Genomic DNA, 17,392 nt, shown 5'->3' with positions numbered 1-17,392 from the left:
TTTTTTTTTTTTAAATTTACGGTTGGAATAAACGTGGACATTTTTGTAGTAGCGGTCATGGACAATTCAAGGTTGTGAAGTCTATTGACTGGAGAACCTTCAAAACTGTCTCTAGTTGGGAGCAATTAGCAACTTAAAAATAGCGTAAAGAAGAGTTTGCAAAGCCGTTTGTCGTAAAAGTTTTTGCTCTAAGACGCTCTGTCATTACAAATAGCACTCGTTTTGAACGACACGCTGGTAATTCCGTTGAGATTTAGGTTGATGGGAGATTTTAGACGTCGCACTAAACCGCACTAGTAGTGATTATCCATTTTCATTGTTGTAATCCATCTTGAAGGGTTCTTCCGTTTGACCCCGCTTCTCGTCGTGGCGACTCCTGCAAACAGACAAACATGACAGACCGACACCAGTTAGATGTTCTACACTTTAAATCGCCTTATAGGTTTGCCTCGCCGCGCTTGTTCTAATTAAACGCCGAGGAGTAAAAAGCAGATTGACTCTTTTCATGGTTTGTTACTTAACAACCATCACTGACACCAAAGACTAATCACTCGTTGCCAGTCATAAAAGGACTCCATCAATTGACAGGGATTTTTTCCCCTTATTTTCTTCCTCTCAGCTGAGTGCAGATTTAAGATGTAAACAAATAGATCTTCTTCTCTACTTATGAATCGCGGCTTTCATTCGGATGTTATTGTGAGCAGTATGGCTTCCTCAGGCCCTTTTTTGTGGATTTGTGGCGTTCAAGGCTTCTCTCCCCCCCGTCCTCTTTTATGGACACGAAAATGCCGCGTATTTGTGGATTAGCCTGTTTGTCACTCGTGTTGAAACAAATTTTTTTTTTCCTTATGGTTTTGATTGTTAAATGGCAGCATTGGGTCAAATCTAGGTTGAAGGACAGTGTCACAACAAGGACAACAAGATGAGTTGTGACATAGCGCCACATTCAATTATAAGAAGTGACGTAAGCCCACAAACCGGGAAATCATTGTTTGATTCCTACTTTTTTTTTTTAGGGAAATGCGCAGCTATGTTGAAATGAAAGCAAGTTCTTTCAATGGGAATGATCATCGCGAATTAATTGAAATGTTTTTAAGCTTAAATTGAATTTTTGTCTGTTGAACTGCAATGCGCTGTGGTGACACATCACAAGCAGGCAATTCTAGAGTTTGCTGAGGTTTGATGCTATTCTACAACACTTTTCAACTCTTATTGGCAACGCTACTGTTTTAAATATGGGTAATGTTTTTTTTTTTAAAGCTCCTTTTTTAATGTCAAGCTAAACTATGAGAGGAATTTTTGAGAAAGCCACACTGATTTGACTTTTTACTTTTTAATCCAAAACTGCTCATAAAGTGACATGAAAATGATGATAGCGTGTTTAGATGAAGCGGTTACTCGTATTGAGGTCACTCTCACCTAACCCGCAGAAATCGTATAACCTGCAATTTGAAAGTAGATCAGCCTCCCGCACAGACACACACACACACAGACACACACACACACATACACACACCCTCTCAGCGTCTTTATGTTAACACTTGTGTATATGGATGGGATATCTGCATTACGCCTGCAGCATAGGTTTTTGTTTGGCAGTGTGTGCAAATTTGGCCGTTATCCTTCTGTGCGATCGTTTCCTTTCTCGCTTATCTCTCCTGGCCCCTCCAAAGTGCCGTACTCCCCCCCCCCCCCCCCCCCCCACACACACACATACACACACATACACATACACATACACATACACACACTCTGACAGTGATCAGTATAGCTTTCAGACGCTTGTCTGGTTGAGTCTGCCATGAAGCAAAGGCCCTCCCAAGTCCCCTCGCTGTCCTCGGGGCTTGTGTGATTGAGTGACTGGAGTGAGTGGGGGCCAAAGATAATAAGGGAGAAAATATAAAGACATGGGGCGATGATATGATAACATCCTCTTCCTCCTCCTCCTCCTCCCTCTCTTTTCTCCCCATCCACCTCCCCTTCACTTTTTCCTTCTGTTCTTCTTTCTGTCCTACCCCTGATTTCTGTGCACCGAGCCTGTCCCACGCAGTAGTGTAAACCAGAAGTGACATGTGACACCCGCTCCCCAGTGATGCGCTGACAAGCGGGTACTAGAATAGGTGACAATGTTTTCTTTTTTTGCCAGACTGGCTTAAGTATGGTGAAGGGATTCATGAAGTATTTATGAAATATATTATGAATCATTGGCTCTGTGTTTTTTTTTTTTTTTTTTTTCCTTCTGTCTTTTAGGCGGGTGGCGTTTGCTTTTTAATAAGAAAGCCTCGGGAAAAGGGGTAAATAGAGGAAGGAACATTACATTGCATCTTCACTAGTGTTTCTTCATAGTTAAAGCTCCATGTTTACACATGTTTTAACCCCTGCTCACACCCTCTTCACACACTCCAAGGCAGACACACAATTAAACTTAGTTTCTCTCTCTCATCCTAAGTGTTTCTAATGAGGGAGCGTGCCAGCTAAAAGGGAAAGTGTTTTTGCTCTCAGCGACCAACAATTTTGCCTTTTCTCTGGTGTTTTTGAAGCCTGCAGTGGAATCTGGCTGTGGCCTTGATCAGAATTACATTGTGGAAGATGAATTAAGTTTCTCTTTTCTTTTTTTTTTTTTCAATTATCCCAGAGGTTGGCCACCATTAGAGCATCAGCCTACTCCTGCAGTGAGACTAAACCCCCCCCCCCATCACCATAGAACACTCGTTTGTTCCTTATTGTCAAGCTTTTTTTGTATATTTTTGTCTTTGTTATTCAGAAATGATCCATTTCACATTAAACATTTTTAAAAGGCTTGTATCAAATGACCAAGAATACCCAAAAGAAAAAAAATCTGTTGCTCATTAAAAAAAAACAAACCCAACCCACGAATGATCATATTGCTTTATTTATTAATATTGTTTCGATTTGCAGTGATCCTTTTTGTATATTTCCTCCTCAGTTTTGATGAATGAACAGCTAGCGGTAGTCAATTATTCATCTGCGCTGTTTATTCTTAGGCTGAATATAACATGTTTTCTTTTGTTCATTAAATTAGCTCAAAAACTATTAGCAATTCTTCCCCACAGCCCCTTCACTTGCCATTTCTCATAATTTTTTTTTTTTTTTTGAACAAACGTTGCGAATTCCAAGACAAAACCTGCACAATCCCAGGAAACTGGTGAGTGTATTGGGAAGTTCAGGAGGGCACATGTTGGGAATGGCTTTGGAAAAGGGGGTCTTACTGGCCTCATCAGCATTTGAATGTGTTCCCGCAAGTGAAATAACAAAGTACACATAAATATATAGAGATAATGATCTAGCTAAGTCCCAATGTGTGCTGTTGTATTCTTATGCTAATAAGGGAGCTATTCAGCACCGACAATGGTCACATTACAAGAAAAGGCAAAGCACTGAAGGAGATAGTCTTCTCTGTGCATGTCCACTGATAGATGTGCACATGCTCAGCCGGCCGATTCCTTCCCTTTGTGTCTAGGTTTTTTTTTTTTTTTTTTTTTTATTACATTTTTCAATTTTAGATAACACTCCAAGAATAGACATCAAACAAAAATGAATCATAAATCGAGGTCAGGAGTGAGCCTCTTTCCAAAGCAGAGAAAGGGTTAAAAGTGAAGGTATTTCTTTCTTTAAAAAAGATGGAAAGACTGATAGGAGAGGAGCTCTTCTCAGCAGAGGGTTCAGTGAACCATATGTAGGTAGCCACAGGCTAATGGGCCGGTTGGTCCCTGGCTTGCCAGGTATCCTACATTGCACATACCCCCCCCCCTCTTTCTCCGTCATCCTCCAACATACAGCTCTCCAACCCCTCCCATCCTCACGTCCCTCCTCCACTTTCCTCTAATCTCACCTTTTTCTCTGGTGCCGACCCGAGGAGGCCCACTTTATTCCCAACTGCACGCCAGAAGCCAGCGTTGTGATCGGAGCCCAGGCCCCCTGCACTGGTCCCCCCTCTCCTCTCCCCATGCCCTGGCTGCCCACCTCCCCGACGGCTCTGCTCTATTGATTTACTCCTCCAACCAGTGCTGTCTGTCTCTGTATAGCACCACCAGCACCTTGGTCCCTCATCTCAGTAACCCTCCCTCTTTCCCCGTTTTCTCCTTCCCCTCTCTCGCTCTCATCTGTCTTTCTTTTCATATTTTTCTCGTCTTTTCTTTTCTGTCCTTACTACACATCCACGGGCAGGGGTGAGACAAACCTGATGGAGGAAGAGAGGAGGGAAATAGAGATGGAAGGATGTGGGTGTGAGAGGGGAAACGGGGCCTTTGATTTTTCATTAGAAGCGCCTGTATATTCTAATATTGGGTTTAATCTGGCCCTCGTGCCTTAAGAAATAACCATTGAGAGATGATCCTTTGGCCTTCAAAAAAAAAAAAAAAAGTATATGGAGCTTCTTCAATCAAAGCCCTCCTCGAATTTGCTCTTTTGTTTGGAGTTCACTTCGAACCCCCCCCCCCCCCTTCTTCTCTTGTCGTCTCAAGGCCTCTTTGCTTCATGGGTACAGTCGTTAGGCGTATTGACTGATCTCAGCTGTACTTAGCAATAAAAATGACTTTGACAGGGAAATACAACACTGGTATCACAGAGGTACACGCATGAAAGACTCTTTTACCAGCAAAGGTGTTTTACCCCTGAGATCCTGTTTACTTGAGGTCCAATATTATAAATCTTCTATTTTATATTGAAACCAATAAAGGTGCAAAGTTGTATCTGGCCTTTTCTTTTTCTTTTTCTTTTTTTTTTTTGAAGCTGGAAAAAGTCTTCTCACCCTCACACTTGTTTCGCTATATGGCTCGCTCAATTGTCACCTCGCCACGGTTCATCGTTCACCTTCATTTGTGGTTTTCGACAACGGAGAGACTCCTTCTGGTTTTTGTTTTATTTTGTTGTTGTTGTTTTTTTTCCGTTTTTTTTTTCCGTTTTTTTTTTTTCATGGAAGCAGAACACAATACAGCATTGCGTTGAAGCCACCAAAAAGCACCAACCTGTGAGCTAATGAGAGGCCCCATGCTGTTATCTAAGGCTCCGGCTTCTCTACCACTGCTGCACTTCTATGAGGGGAGAGAACACACAACAGGCTATCGCTCACATATGTTGCTCATGTAGGTTCTCGAAAGGAGGTTTTTTTTTTTTTAAATTTCCCCGGGATGCAAAGGCTCATAGAAGAACATACAGTAGCTCCTTGTGCACGCCAAATACACTCACGCAAACCTACACAGAAAGCGGAGGAGTCAATGGCACCAAAGACCACCCATAAACACAAAGGTACAAATGACACTCTCCTGTGACTGCCCCAATTGTGGCTGCTTGTCTTTGTCTCATAATATATCAGTGCGTTAGAGGAACACTTACTTAATTGAACAAGCTCTCCCAATTTGCGTTAAAGAAGAGTAGAAGATGTGAGACAATTATTTGTGTGTATGTGTGTATTTATATGTATTTGTGTTTTCCTTTGTTCCGGTTCATACTTGCGTGTGTGTGTGTGTGTGTGTGTATGTGTGTGTGCGTGCGTGTGTGTGTGTGTTAAACCCCTGCCAAGTCGAGATGCATTATTTAAGATGCTGTTGTGATACTTGTGCCTGCTTAAAGGTCTCAGCTTCCTTTTAACGCCATGCCGCATCAATCCACCTCTGCCCCCCCTGGTTGTGAAAGGGGGGTAACAGTGGAACCTGCTGGCACTGGTCCCCCCATCACCTGGGAAAATATCCCAGCGGGGGGGAGAATGAAGGGAAGTCATATAGCTAACCTTTGAGTTTAGCACACATTCTTCTGAATGGAGAAGTTTTAGTACACTAATTTATTTCTTATTTTAAATTGATGAGGATGTTAATTCAAGCCGGGCATTATGGTGAATATAGTCTGTCACATCGTCGCATGGATTCTGTCAGTCGGGATTCTGTCATCTTGATCAGAACTAAAAAGCCAATAGAGAGTCAAACTTCTTTTAGGATTTTTTTTTTTTTTTTATGTTTGACGTGTCAGTTTTGATTGATTGTATCCCACTTCCTGTTACCATGTAGGACCAGTGTGATGCATCCCTTGGATTATCTGATTTTCCATCAAGACTTCTGAATATCATGGTGTTTTTTTTTACTTCTTCTTTTTATTCTGTTGAAGGAAATGTTAACCTTTGAATCTGCCGTTGTCCATGTTGAAAAAGCAGTTTTCCACATTCATATAGCAGCAAAAGACCAAACGCAAGATGACAGGAAGCACACGGAAACTGGACAGAAGAGTTATTCAGTCTAAATTTGGAAATACCCAGCTGTTCTCCTAGTGGGGAACCTGCCTGTAAAGGAACGTAGGTTTGTACATTGAATATGGTTAATTACACTTCATGCCATGCCACCAGCTATGTGTGCAGGGCAGAAAGGAGAAGCTTTGGTAAAATGGAGGGGGAAAAAAGCTTCTGCGGAGGAACTTCAGGGCCCCTCATTACACTCTACCCCTGGGTATTTTTACGCCTTTTATTTCCCATCTAATGAACTGTTTACATTTGTTCAGCTTTCCAGGCGCTACAATTATTTGCACTTGTCCCTGTGTCACTCTCCTCACTGGGCAGAAAGCAAGGAGGAGATATGGAGGGCATTAAAAATCTTAGTGCGTATTATTATTATTTTTTTTAACTATCAATTATTTAGATTTTTTTTTTAAACATTACAAGGATAAAAAAAAATGACAGTAAAAATGTCATTTTCCTCACAATTATCAATACATTTTTCTTTGAATGAATAGGTTTTAAACCTACTTTTGCTTTGCTGTTTTAGACAGCTTATAGAAATGCACGCCCGTATACTATAAAGGAATTCTACACAAAGAAAAAGATCCATATTTGTGTTCTAATGAAATAAATATAATTTGCTTCTCTGAGGATTATGCAAAGCTGATTAACATATCTGATATGAATTGTTATGCATGCATATGTAATTACATTTTGATGGGTAAAGAAGAATATTTTTTCCCCGTCTGCTATCCATGTCAGCAGAGGTAAAACGTGTGTTTTTTGACAGGACACCAACACCTCCATCGCCGCATTTGACGGGACGTGTAGAGTTTTAAAGGCAGGCCACTTTGCATAAAGTTAAGATGTATCTTTGTACTTTTCTTGTGTGCTTCCGGGAATAGAAGCAAATTCTCACCCAAGATTAAAAAAGTGACAAAAGACAGACCTTTCAAAAGGATTAAAAAAAGCTGCTTTTTTTTTTTTTCTTCTCTGAGCAATAAGGTATCTTCTGAAAGAGCTCATTCTTTTTTAAGATTACAAAGCCTGATTAGTTGGGTACGTCTGAAGATGCAGAGTTCAGTCTTCACATGCTGCAACTAGAATGAGACAGTTTCGGTGCGTTTTCTCTTTAAAAAAAAAAAAAAAAATCTATAATCAATTGCCAGATTTTTACTGTTGAACAGGTACGATGTATCTGCTTTCCTGACCTGGAGTCATCCCGTTGTCACTTAACACCCCAACTTATAATCAAAATCTGTCACTGTATTAAGCAGTAAATACGGCGCAGCTGTTTATGTTTTACATCAAATGGGAAGGTGGTAATCACTCAGGGATCTGTTGTTTTCCAGAGGGGGAAATCCAAAAGCTGGTGTGTATACTGTAGGTAGAGGGGAAGTAGCGGCAACACTTTCATTTCTGTGACATTCTCCATTCTTTATACTTCCTTTGTTATCTGCACTGTTCTCATTGCAGAAAACGCCTGATACATTCATCTGTAACAAACAGCTATTTAGAAAATACCAAAAAACGCACGCACATGGTTTTGAAGGAGATGTAAGGCTTAACATTCAAATCAATGCTTCTCCAAGGCTTCCTCGTCTCAATTACTGCTGAAGTCTTCTTTCCCCCTAAGTTGCACTGCAGCTCTTTAAGATGAAACTCTACTTAAGTGGAGTATGTGGGTGTTTTCCTGGCAAAAATCGTGAGTGCGTTTGTGCGCGCGTGTGTGGGAATGCCTTGTGTACAAGTGTACATGCTGTCTCCAAATTGATGCTTATTGTCTTTCTGCTTCCCCCCCCCCCTCATAATGTGACATTTCTTTTAGTTTTCTTTGAATGTCCCGACAGTAACACAGCGAATCCCCTCCCACTTTGACAAGATGCAGCTTTTATATAAGGTAGCAGATGGAAATGAGAGTAGAGCTGTGATTGGCTGGTATTTTCACGATTCATCGATTAGCCTGAAAACGTAGAGGACATTTGAAAAACGCTTATTACCAAAATGACGTGTTCCAGTTGTTTCTTCTGTCCATCCAAACATCCAACACTCAAAGAGTCTTCATTTCTGTCAATGTTTAGAAAAAAAAGTAGCAATTCCTTATATTTAAGTTTGAAACCAGCAAATATTTGACCTTTTCGCTTGTAAAAATTGCGCTCAATCGATTTTTCAAATAGTTCTTTGGAATACCCAATAGATTAATTGCTCTAAATGAAAATTCAGCTTAAAACCAACCCCTGGATATTTAAACAGCCTGACTTTCAAACCATTAAGATAACAACACTTATTTTTGTATATTCAGTTTTGAACCTAAAAAAGTTTTGTTTCTCATGTCACTCATGCTTGCCATATTGCACCATATCTTTTTTTTCCTTCTTTTTTCTAATGTCGTTTATAGATATCGCAGTGTTTCCGAAAAGTTGATTATTGACCTCCTGGCACATTCTCAAAACAACAGCAAAAACATCTGAAACAGCACATTTGTGACATCTCCTCCCTCGACAACGTGTGTTGGGTTGAGCAGATGTTGTGTTGTGTTTTGAATCCGTGCAGCCGGTCGCCTTTTTTCCCCACAGTAGGTGTTCTGTGGTTAGCTTAGGTCCCCGTGGTCTAGCATTGTTTGGGTGCGCTCTTTATCTAATGGGTTTTGTGGTCTGGGTCAATCAGGCCCCCACGTCTACCCAGTAATTACTCCAGAGGACTGTGGCCCTCAGCATCACGATAATAACAGCCAAATCACATCAGCCATGACTTTCCACTCAGTGCTCCAGATTACGAGGAGACACAAATAAAGAAAAAGGGGGGGGGGGGGAAATCTGGCTCAGTTGTGATTGGTTCCAAAGTTATTTCAATCAAGGAACTTGATATCATCACTCTTGAGGTTAGGATTGGCTTTTTCAAGTTTGGCTTGTGCTTTTTCTCATGGAAGGCAGCATCAAAGTACTTCATGCAATAGCTTCTTCAAACTTTTACTGATAATAGAAAGATAGTGGAGAAAAGGATACTGTATTTGTGAAAAGAAAATGTCCCCACCAGGTAATTGGTGTTCCTTCCATGACTCCTTGTCTTTGTTTTATTTATATAGAGTCGAAGACTAAGTAGATATAGTAAATAGAAAGAATTCGTGTTGAGGAAAAAGTGATATTTTCATTCCTATGCTGTTGTTTGTCTTTGATTTTGCCCACCTCCTGCAACCCACCTAGAAACCCTGTCAAGGCAGGGAGAGAAAGCGAAGGAGGCTTAGTAAACACTTTCTGTGTCTGCTGCTGGTGTGTATTTAGTTTAGAGGGCACGCCAAGAGGCTGTTTTTCCACAGGTCGGGTGTCTGTAAACAAGCGGTACAACGGCAGCCCACTCTTCCACAGTCGGAGGTGGCACACTCTGAAGTGTATGAAATGTGTGTCTGAGTGTTTGTCTTTTTTTTGGACATGGCATTCCCTCTTATTCTAGCCTATCTGTAAGACCAAGAGAGGGAGAGTGTATGTGTGTGTGTGAGAGAGAGAGAGAGAGAGAGAGAGAGAGAGAGAGGCAACCCCAAATCCTGGGCCGCCAATGGGTGATGAATTATTCCCTGTCTGAGTCTCAGCATTGGTGTTATCACAGAGGCTGCCACTGCACTGGGATGACAGCAGTGACAGCCCCCAGAAAAGATTTAGCGCTGACAAGTGATACTTCCTCATAATACATCTCCCTGGCCCTCTCCCCTGTCCCCCTCTTCCACAGCCTCTTCATGCACACAAGATGAGGGTTTTTTTTTTTTTTTTATCCCTCTAAGTTGTATTTGTCTAAGAGGTCAAGGTGGTGGGGGTGGGTTCTTTGCCAGTAGTTGTGTAGAACCAGTTGTTGGTACAGTAGATCATCTTGGAAGGTGGCACGGGCGGAAAGCCAGATGTGCTTGTTGTCACTACATAGGTTACACACACACACACACACACACAGACACACACACACACAGTCTGCATGTCTCAGTTTGTCACCGAGTTCCATTAGGGGGCTCTCGTGCTTAAGAAATGCCTGATGTAGTTTTGCATCAACAACAGTACTAAGCCATATTTCTCCACTTGTTTTTCTCCTTTTGCTCTCCTCTGTTTCTCCTTTCTCCTCTTCTTGTTGTCCTTCTTCTTCCCTTTCCTCCCCCTCTTTCTCCTCCCCCTGCAGAAAAGGTCACGTATTGCCTATAGTGATGAGGTGCGCAACGAGCTCCTGGGGGATGACGCCAGCTCCTCGGAGAGCCAGGTGAGGTGCTAATCAGGGGCCCCGACTAACACCAGTGTGGGAGGCTGACTGGCCCCCAGGGCGAGGAGGTGGGCCCCTCATCGGGGCCTTGGAGATCTGAAACCACAGTATTGTCACCAAGTCATGCAGAAGGAACACTGTTTAATGCAAAGCTGGGCTGCCAGTGAGTGGGCTCAGGGCATGGGACCAGTGTCTGGCCAAAGACAGATTGTTACCAACGCACACACACTCACACACGCACAAACACACAATCCAACCCAAATTTCAATCCAAAACCTCGGCCTCCCCACTCCAACTGCCCCACAGCTGTTCTCCAGCCGGGTGTGGACTTAGCTCTCTAATAGATCCTCCATCAAGGTACACACACACACACACACACACACAAACACACGCACACACACGCACACGCAGTCACACAAAAATGTTAAATCTTATTCTCTTTCTCTGTCTTTAAACTCAAAGGGTGGTGGACCTTTACAGTGACAATAGTAAAAAAACAAAACAAAACAAACTTTTTTTTTAAAAATGTTGGGTCAAAATAATTATTGAAATATTTTGGTCCAAGTAATTATAATTTTGTCTCTTAATATTAAAATTTTCATCCGGTCATATTTAGTTATTTCATCCTTTTATTAATAATTGAAATTCCCGTTGTCCTCTTTATGCTTTTTTGTTCAATGTATATATTTTGTAACGTTATAAAATGATGGCTGACACTTTGTCTGAATATCACTTCAGCCTTTTGAAGAGTGGATAAAACAACAGAGAAAGGCATCAGCTCTTTTCATTCATTTTTATCAGGAACGTCTTCTTAAGATTCAGTCTTAATTGTTCTGAAAGTGGCAATGACAAAGCAAAACAATTATCCTGCATCGGGGATCTTAATTGTCCAAAATGTTGCCTCATGTTCTTGTAAACTTAAGTTGTTTTTGAATAAATGTAGAGCTTCGTCAGAACATTGATCATCAACAGATTCAGGAAAACATTGACATTGAAGGCACACGTAGACGTTGCTCAACTGCACAGCTGCCACTCTCAACTTTGACCAAAATGTCTTTTGACTAATTATATTTTACGTTTAGAATCAACTGTCAACTTGCAGAGGTTACATTGCTTCACAACGCACACAATCACACACACGCACACACGCACACACACACACACACACACACACACACACACACGTAAATAAATTGCATTTGCAAACGTGCACACTCCAGAAAAGAAAAAAAAAAGGCAACGATGAATATTGATGCATATTTGCACATTAGTCCCGTTGTGCTTTATGGGAGTATATTTAGACGATTCACAGCTAAAAAAACTAAAATATAGTTGTCTGTTTTTCTTTTCCCTTCTTTTTTTTTTTTTTTTTTTTGAACATTCCCTTATTACCATTTCAATGATGACCCATGAACCGCACATCTTAGAAACATATGTATCGCGAGCCAAGATGTGTAACTGATATGCATATTCCTGGCAAATTAGCGAGACACAAAAGTGACTTTGACATTTTCTGCAGAAGTTGGAAGGAGATTTGCTGTCAGAAATGTCACGTTTGAGACACTGATGGGTCCTATCAAAATTGTGTCAAGGAAAAAACCGACAAAAAAAGTATCGCAACTCATTTCGAATCCTTTTTTGTCTTTTTATAAATATTTGTCTACAAATATATAAAACAATATCCCAAAATATTGAATTCATACATCTTTTTTTTTTAGCTGATAATAATAACAGGGATAATAATGATAATAATCAATTTGATTCATCTTATATAATTCAAATTTTGTAGTTCTAATTTCGGAAATTGCTATTTTTTGTGTGTGTGTGTGTTTTTTTTTTTTGGTAGATTTCCTTAAAATTATTTAGAAAAATAATGATCAAATTTTATTTTATATTGTGCGGTGTCAAATAATTTTAGTATTTAAAAACAACATAATTCTGTGCAAATTCCTGTCTACAGAGAGATAATAAAATGCTTAATTCACAATTTTCAGTTTATCAGCATGTTAAAAATGTATATTGTAGAATGTGAAATAATCTGTAATTAAATATTTTTTTATGTTGTGGCACACCTTAATTTAAGAGGGCTAAAATGTTTCAAAGTCCTATTTCATTTACAAAGCCCACAATCACAAAACACATTTGTAGTCACCTTTTAACTGCATTTGAATTTAAATGTATTTGATAAATAATTTGTCCATTCTCATCATTTTATTTTCCCCTATTTTATTCATAATATCCTTTTATTAGATGCAGTGGCTTCCCAGGTCTTACTTCCATCCTTTACTTAAAACTTAAATGCTGGAAAAAGAATATTACACAGCAGTAATATGTAATTAGAGTATGTGATGTGAACCTTTGTAAAAGTAAAATGATTAAACTGAAACCCAAATACACTGCAGCATTAAAAGAGTTCATGCAAAAAGCCAAGTAAGTAGATGATCTACATTTTCCCCTTCTTTCTCCCAGGTGCAGTATTTACCTCATTTTCATTTAAAAAAAAAGAAACAAAACAAACTTTTGGAGATAATTCTTGTCTTGGTCTTGCTGTGAGTGGAGTACTCGGAACTTCAGGTTTTTTTTTTTTAATCTAAGGAGACGGCAGCGATAGGAAAAGGGGAAAAGACGGTGGGGGCCGGGGCAAGTCGGTCAATTTAATTCCTGACGATCTGAAAGAGGTCAGGATCATTTCATATAGCCCTGGCTGAGCAGATCATTACCAGTCACAAATCTGTTGGTTACATGGCAAGGATTTATAGCTAAATAAATAGGGAACTGTCATAAGTTCTGAAAATGGCGTGTTGGCCTTGCGATAATGGCTAAAGGACGATTTAATAGAGTTCGGCATTTATTCGTTATCTGTATGCGGACAGAGACTGAATTGGCACTATCACTCGTTTTTTTTTAATAATGTGGTAGGCTACCATTGCACATTTTCTTCTTTCTGTTTTCTCTGCATGCAACGCACGCACAAATTCTGGTGCACGCACACACACGCACGCACACACACACACACACACACACACACACACACACACACACACACACACCACACCACACAAAGCAGCCAAAGCACACACATTTTTCACACACAAACACTATACGGAATAGTTTCGATTTCAGTCACAGCAGAAGGCTTGGCCACAAGAGATTGTGCTGGTTTGAGCCGGCATGGACCAGATTTTACAGGCTACAAAGGAAGCAGATTACCACTTGTATCGAATTCCGTATTGGATAAAAAAAAAAAAAAAAAAAAAATCTTTTGTTTGAAAAAAAAAAGTTGCTGATTATCATAACAGAAAAAATTGCAGCAGTGCAATTTTGAATACTGGCTGGCATTACAAAAACACAAGAAAACGCGGCCATGCAGGAATAATTATAACATTTACAATATTCTGTATTTGTGGAGCAATGTGTTTGCACCGTTGGCTGCACTTAAGAAAGATGCCATAGAAAAATAAAACTAAACAAGGAAGAAACACAACCATTGCTTCTCATGTAGATTCGAGCAAATCCTCTACCAGGACTTGCAATCAGTCAGGCAGCACAAATGAGATGGAATAAGTTTTGTCTGGTACCCATTGACTGATGGCAGGGCTGGGGCAAAGGATCGCAGGATCTGCTGGGTTTGTTGAAGCCCCCAAATAACCACCTCCACAGTGTAGTTTTAAACTTTGGCCTCTTTAATAATACCGTCTTAGTGGGGAGTTGAGTCGCTGTGAAGTTGGAAAAAGACAATTTCCACTCTCAAGTGCGTCTTGTTACCACCGACACTTTTTCCAGGCTAGGAAATCTTTAGAAAAACATGCAATTATACTTGTTTACCTCCCACATTACAGATACTTACAATATTTTCTATTTGCTACATAACAGTCAACCATTGTAGTCATAGTTTTCTGATGGGGGGGGGGGGGGAGGAACAGAAACAATGACACAAGAAGTATTTTTGAAATGCTTGACAAACAGGAACAAATGCAAGATTCTAATGAATGAAATGCTTCATATTTTTTGCTTTTGGGTTTTATTTAGTATACATTTATCCGGAATTCATTACTATAAGACACATTTTAACCAGTTGTGGAAAATACAGCAGAGCATTGGTTGTGTGGATGAAAGGTTCCACATATATCTTATTTATTTGATTTATTCTTGTAGGAGGAACAAATATTATGTTTTATTCTTGTTCTCATGCTCTCTCAGCTGTTTTGTAAAGTTACTAACCAAGTTTAGGATTGAAAATGAGCTTTACATCTGCTAACTTTTACTGGTAAACCCCCCCCCCCCAAAAAAAAACAAATAATGTGTATTTAAAACTCTTAAATGGCTCGCAAATCTTCCCATTTCTCTGCCAAAACGTGTTGCAGCAGGCCAGTGAAGCAACCTTTTTAATTGTCATTAAGCATAATTAATAGCATATGGGATATTTCCCTCTCCCTCTCAAACGTCTGACTCATTATCATAGATGCGAGGTTTATCGGGTCAGGGAATAGAAAATAGCATTTTTTATTTACTTCCCTATTCTCTATTCCCTTTCATCAAAAATGTATAGCTATTGCTAAGATTAATTTTGTACGACCTGCGGCCGTCCCAATATTAAACTGCACTGTATCTACAGTATAGCCTCCCCTTGCTTTCTATACGTAATCTAAACAGCATCGCGCACCTTTACTGAAATGCATAAAATATTGACAACCCATCAGCATCGATAAACAACGGGACAAGTGGAATGGCTCAGCATTTCTCCGACTCCGTTCCAAAGGGCACATATTTCTTTTCATCCTTTTTCCGGAGAATCTAGCAAAATGACAGATGCAAAATATCTTTCCTCAACATTTTTAACATACTGTAACTGCAGACTTATACCCCCCCCCCTTTCTCTTGCTATATCAACTTCTCTGATGTGACTTCCTTGATAATGTTAGTTGATATTGCAAGTGGAGCAATCTATTTCCTCTCTTTGTTTAATGTGACAGCGCCAGGACTTGATCTTTGTTTGTTCAAAAAAGTCAGCCTGAGCAGCGCGTTCAGCTTCGTTTAATGTGTTTTGTCTTGTGATTTCCGAACGCTAAACACGCAAACAGAAAAATCGTCAAGGTTAATTCTCTACCCAGCCACATGACTGATCTTCTTCCTGCCATGTTTCTGCTTTTTATCTCTCCTTCACTCTTTCCATCTTTGTCTTTTCTCTCTCTCCCTCTTGCTCTCATGATGCAGTTGATAAAGTTACGTGAGGAGGTAAGTGCTTCTCTGCTCTAAACCATTTAAATTCTGCTTTCCCACTGAAATTTCCATTTGCCCTCGTCTCACTGTGGAAAATTAAAATCAGCTCATTTGGAGACTTTTTTTTTTCTTTCTTGCACATCTGATTGAACTGCTTAAAGGCCAAGTCAAAGATAATGAATTCACTGAAGGCCAGTTTCTCCAGTTTCCCTTCCCTTAAACAGAAGAAAGGGAAGATAAGGTTTTATTTCTGATATGCCTTTTGGAACACAAATAATGAAGCGAAGCTTAGAGTGGCTTCAGTTATTGGGCCCAACAGAACTTTTAATCAGTTTCTTTGTTTCAAGTAGGAACACCTGGTTATAAAATGTACTTTGCTTGATCTTCTTGAATGGGGCCAAATGAAAATCATAATTGATATCATAGGTATACTGTTTCATTATCATCCATCACCACTGTTGTTGATTACTATTATCAGTTGAAGCCATTTTATACGATAGTTCATACTCTGATGTGCACCATACACAATAGCACTTGCTTTGACATGCTGTTGAATAGGCTTTGTCATCCCACATGTCACCCTTATATAGAGACCAGTGCCTTTAGCTACTTACTAGAAGATTCCAGAGGCTTTTTTGGTGTCTGTAGCAGGTTTAGGATTCTGTCTTCACCCAATTAGGAGCCTTTTCTGACTTACCATTTCCAACAGCAACGATCGCATGGCTTATTATTCAGCTTCCATAACCGAGGGCGCCAACTTAAGCACGGTGCAAGCTGGCGCTGGCTCAGGCTCAAGTGTCATGGGTAGTTTGGTCGCTGGCGCAAATGAAGCTTTCATGCCAGTCGCCCTCACCCTTGAGTTGAACTTTTGCTCTGCCTGCGCCGGCAGGTGCTAAACGGTTACGTTGATGAGGGGTTCTCTGGCGCAGCCATGGCGCAGTGCTATAACAATGTTTGCGCCATAGACCGAGGAGAGGCTGGTCGATGGCGTTACACGTGGAGTTCCTCAAAGGGCACATCAATCAGACAAGGGGATGTGCAGCAATGTATTGTGGTTCCATCAATGCCCAAATACATGGAAACATTGGCCGCCGTCTCCTCCTATGCCTGCTTCACCTTTGTTGACTTTGGTGGATGCCTGCCGCTTCCTTATTTAGACGTAAAACATGCTTGCGCCTTCACCTGACACAGGAAGAGGTCTGTTTCTTGATGAGAAATGCACCTGACATAGCAACACGACAAGGCCTGGCGCAACCTGGGCTTTCAAGGGAAGGACAGGAGACACTGGTTGGTTGGGTTAATGTCCCACCTGAAACACACCTATAAATAATTAGTCATGTAATGACTGCCTCTTTGCGACATGGTTTGTACTCTGATTAGAGGCACTCCAAATACCAAAATGAGGAGACAGCTGATTATTTGGCTTTCCTCATTTTCAAATCTTATTATAAGTTATAAGTATAGTAGCGTCTTTTGGGTTTTTTGTTTTTCCAGAAATAGGTAGAAAACAACCTGCAGTTGCAAGAGACTCGTGAAATGACTGACTTGCCTCATAAAACTGTCCTACGTCCAGTTTCCCGAGCAACAGTTGGCATCGCTGTCTTCGCTGCTGGGCCCTGTGTTTGAGGTGAAAAACCAAAAGTGCTGTTGCGAAGAACTGTGGTGTTTTTCAGTGACCAAATACTCACAATGAACCTTAACATCAGGGCATTA

The 17,392-nt window shown here is 40.5% G+C and overlaps 1 protein-coding gene across 3 annotated transcripts in view; it reads left to right on the top strand.

The window, feature by feature from the left end:
- vti1a (vesicle transport through interaction with t-SNAREs 1A) overlaps positions 1-17,392 on the top strand; it is a 113,404-nt gene that overhangs the window by 13,202 nt on the left and 82,810 nt on the right. For 2 of the 3 annotated variants that reach the window (XM_086195138.1, XM_086195136.1), the window contains exons 4-5: positions 10,382-10,459; positions 15,674-15,694. In XM_086195138.1, coding sequence (XP_086051264.1) covers positions 10,382-10,459; positions 15,674-15,694 — 99 coding nt within the window. The remainder of the gene's footprint in view (positions 1-10,381; positions 10,460-15,673; positions 15,695-17,392) is intronic. The other variant, XM_086195137.1, reaches the window with a different exon arrangement.

The sequence above is a fragment of the Aulostomus chinensis genome, chromosome 23 (genome assembly GCF_037954235.1).
Source record: "Aulostomus chinensis isolate RoL2024-O1b breed Wild chromosome 23, RoL_Achi_v1.0, whole genome shotgun sequence".
In the NCBI taxonomy this organism is placed as follows: Eukaryota; Metazoa; Chordata; class Actinopteri; order Syngnathiformes; family Aulostomidae; genus Aulostomus; species Aulostomus chinensis.
This window is presented reverse-complemented; position numbering and strand designations above follow the sequence as displayed.